This window comes from Sinocyclocheilus rhinocerous, unplaced genomic scaffold (genome assembly GCF_001515625.1).
Source record: "Sinocyclocheilus rhinocerous isolate Xijiao unplaced genomic scaffold, SAMN03320098_v1.1 scaffold255, whole genome shotgun sequence".
Taxonomy (NCBI): domain Eukaryota; kingdom Metazoa; phylum Chordata; class Actinopteri; order Cypriniformes; family Cyprinidae; genus Sinocyclocheilus; species Sinocyclocheilus rhinocerous.
In genome coordinates, this window is record NW_015630029.1 from 3 (window position 1) to 3,506 (window position 3,504).

Below are 3,504 nucleotides of genomic sequence, written 5' to 3' on the forward strand. Positions count from 1 at the left end.
GGTGAGCCTAAGAGACTTCTTAAAAATATTACCTACCCCAAACGTTTGAACAGTTTTAATACTAATATATTTGTTTATAATATAAAATCACGCATTCTATTTTAACATTTTACAATTCGTGCTAAAACACGAATGAATCTGACATCTATGTTTTAAATGAATACATACATATTTGTAATAATATAATAATTCTATTATACATACAATTAGTAACTAATAATTTTCTAATGTTCTATGCAATATAATAATTGTAATATGTTCATATTACCCCGTGAATGGCACAGTCCCGTCACTGTTAATTGGTTGTTCAGGAACACATTGCGTAAAGTCAAATGTCATAACTGGCCGTGGTTTGGTCAGAGCACGACATGGGTATTCCCACAGTGGATGTGGCTCTGCCTCCCAGGATTCACGGTAATCCAAAGATTGCTGTGGGTGGAGTTCATCACCAAAGCATATTAATCAAGTGCATTCAAATTTCACGCAATCTACTTATTCAAAACACGTGTTCAGACCAAAACCTGTAACCAATACTCACCTGAATCATCTCATCCATTGGACTGACATCAAAGCCTTCGCAAGTACCACAAGGAGCTCGGATTCGCCACAGATCCTGATTCAAAATTCAGAAATGTTTAATACAGAAGTCAGCCAGTCTATTAATGTATACTACAAAATGCATATCCGACAAGTATCCAAAAAAATTATTTACCCGAAATTCAACAGCGACTATGTAAAGTGTGGCAGCACGGGGCAGGATGGTGGCATTGGGATGGAGCAGCTGTGCCACAGCGGTGCGGCAGTACCAGAAAAACAGAGAGTGCCACGGCAGAAGACTGGTGCTGAAGTATGGCTCTCCCATCAACACTGAAATCTGAAGAGTTTCATTTCTTATTGATAACATTTCGAATTATTATCAACGTTGAAAACAGTTGTGCTGCTTAATATTCTTGTGGAAACTGTGATACATTTTTCAGAATTATTTGATTATTAGAAAGTTCAAAACAACAGCATTTATTTGAAATAGAAATACTTATTAACATTATAAATGTTTTTACTGTCACTTTAGACCATTTTAATGCATTGCATCCTTTGCATTAATAAAACTTAAAAAGAAAAATCTTACTGACCCCAAACTTTTGAATGGTAATGTACCTTAATACATCCTTGCTGAATAAAAGTTAAATAAATAAATTAGTGCTGTCAAACGATTAATCGCGATTAATCGCATCCCAAATTAAAGTTTTTGTTTACATAATATACGTGTGTGTACTGTGTATATTTATTATGCATATATAAATACACACACATGCATGTATTTAAGAAAATATTTATATTGGTATATTAAATATATAATATAAATTATATAAATATATACATGTAAATATTTTCAAAATATATACTGTATGTGTGTGTATTTATATATACATAATAAAAATACACAGTACACACACATATATTACATAAACAAAAACTTTTTTTTTTGTTTTGGATGCAATTAATCGCAATTAATCTTTTGACAGCACTAAAATAAATACAAAATCGTACTGACCCTAAACTTCTGAATGGTAGTGTATTTGTTGTTGTGATAAATTCAGATTCTGCAGAGTCTCTGAAACTCTACAAATGCTTTAGAGTACATATATAGAGGGCATCACGGTCTATACACATTCGGTTTAGTTTGTACCTGATTTCCTTCTAAGTCAGCTAATGAGAGCTGCTCAGGTCGTATTTCCAGCAACTGTACTCCATGTTTCAGTGAGTTAGCATGCAGCACCTGTGAGCAGGAAATAACAACTTTCATTACCAATCAATCCTGTCTGAACTCATGTAGGTAAATATTTCTTAGATTCAAAATCTCACCTGTTCGATCACTTGTTTCGCCATTCCAGAGTTTTCCAAACTGAACACCTGAAAAGACAGAGACAGAAAGATCTACAGTATGTTCTGTTCGAAAACCTAGTGAACTGCCTACCTAGACAGTATTTTACTTAATCGTATTGCCTCCTAGCATACCTTATTTTGGCTAAATTGTAAGGTAACACAGCATTTATCCTTCACAGAAAAAAACAACAAATCAAAGACAATGGATAAGGCAAGAAAAATGTCAATTATTCATTCAATACTTAGAAGTATTGATATAAATAGTTTAGTTTAATTCAAAACAGATTATTTACCCAATATTGCACTATCAGTTCAGCAATATGCTAACATCAAACTCTATTGAAATCAATTTGAAGTAGTGTAGTGCACAAGTTGCTTATAATTTATTTAAAATGTACTATTTACTTGCTAAAAATAGTTTATTTTCGTTCAAAACCCAACACTGCATTGTTAGCTTAGCAACATGCTAACATCAAACTCTACTGAAGTCAACTGAAAGTTGTGTGGTGCTTATAATTTACTTAAAATGTATAATTTACTCAAAACAGATTATTTACCCAACATTGCATTAATAGCTTAGCAACATGCTATCATCAAACGCAACTGAAATCAAGTCATCTAGTGCACAGAGTTGCATATAACTTACTTAAAAGTTCCCATGAAGCTTAGGATGCTGCCTCAGAAGGCAGCTTTCTGTGTAGGGAGAAAGGAGCTCGCTAATTTGAGAACCTTCCGACTCATGCAAAAAAAAAAAAAAAAAAAGGCCTACTCCCCTTTTTAGATCCAAGCAGATGAGCAAAAATGGGTAACAGGCTCCCATCACTGACAGACAAACATACACTGTCTGGTTTCAGAATCTGCAAGCATACAGAAAACACACTAAATTTTGAGTCATTTCCAGTCAACAGAAAGCGGCGCTTCAAGCTCACATGTAAATCATTAGTTGGCTTACACTACGTAATGCGTTCACGTAACTCTCTGTCCTCTGTTCGTCGTTCAGTTCCCCGAAGCGAGGCCTCGTCCAGACCAGGTGGGCCTGACAGGTGCAGCATGGTCGAAACTTTGCCACTTTGACATCATTTTGTTCACTATAAAACAGATTTTAAAAAAACTGTATATATAATACAGTCTTCCTCAGAGACCGTGTATGTTCTGTCTCAGTTAAAGCTGAGAACTTGTTATCATGCCTAAACAAACACTGCTCAAAATCACCTTACCTCTGCGTAAGACTGTACCAGAGACTGTAGTCATCATGGGAGACAATTAAATTAAGCTCTTCTCCTTCGGACACATTCTCCTCTGCAGGAAGGAAGTAGACACTCTGCATCCAGTGATCCCTCCACTGCACATCACATGATGAAAAATAATCAAATATGCCAAGTCAAAGATAGTTTAGTCATACAATGTTACTATTAGAGGGACCTCTAGCAAAGACATTCACCCCAAAATGTTTAGATTGTTTAATATTGTCATTGTATAAATCATTAGAATGAATAAAAATAGACCCTTTTTTAGTATTTTTTTTTTTTGCATTCAAAAATTAAACTAATAAAAAACTAATGTCAAGAAAGAACAATAATATTTATTCTTTGTTTTGCCAAAAAAAAAAAAAAAAAAAAG

The 3,504-nt window shown here is 34.2% G+C and overlaps 1 protein-coding gene across 1 annotated transcript in view; it reads right to left on the minus strand.

Annotated features, from left to right (window-relative positions):
• Positions 1-268: 268 nt before the first annotated feature.
• LOC107739801 (protein arginine N-methyltransferase 7-like) overlaps positions 269-3,504 on the minus strand; it is a gene marked incomplete at its 3' end in the record, with an annotated part of 8,782 nt that continues 5,546 nt past the window's right edge. The window contains exons 8-15 of the mRNA XM_016552005.1: positions 3,102-3,226; positions 2,837-2,972; positions 2,658-2,741; positions 1,864-1,911; positions 1,688-1,777; positions 713-874; positions 539-613; positions 269-429 (exon numbers count right to left, since the gene is read on the minus strand). Coding sequence (XP_016407491.1) covers positions 269-429; positions 539-613; positions 713-874; positions 1,688-1,777; positions 1,864-1,911; positions 2,658-2,741; positions 2,837-2,972; positions 3,102-3,226 — 881 coding nt within the window. The remainder of the gene's footprint in view (positions 430-538; positions 614-712; positions 875-1,687; positions 1,778-1,863; positions 1,912-2,657; positions 2,742-2,836; positions 2,973-3,101; positions 3,227-3,504) is intronic.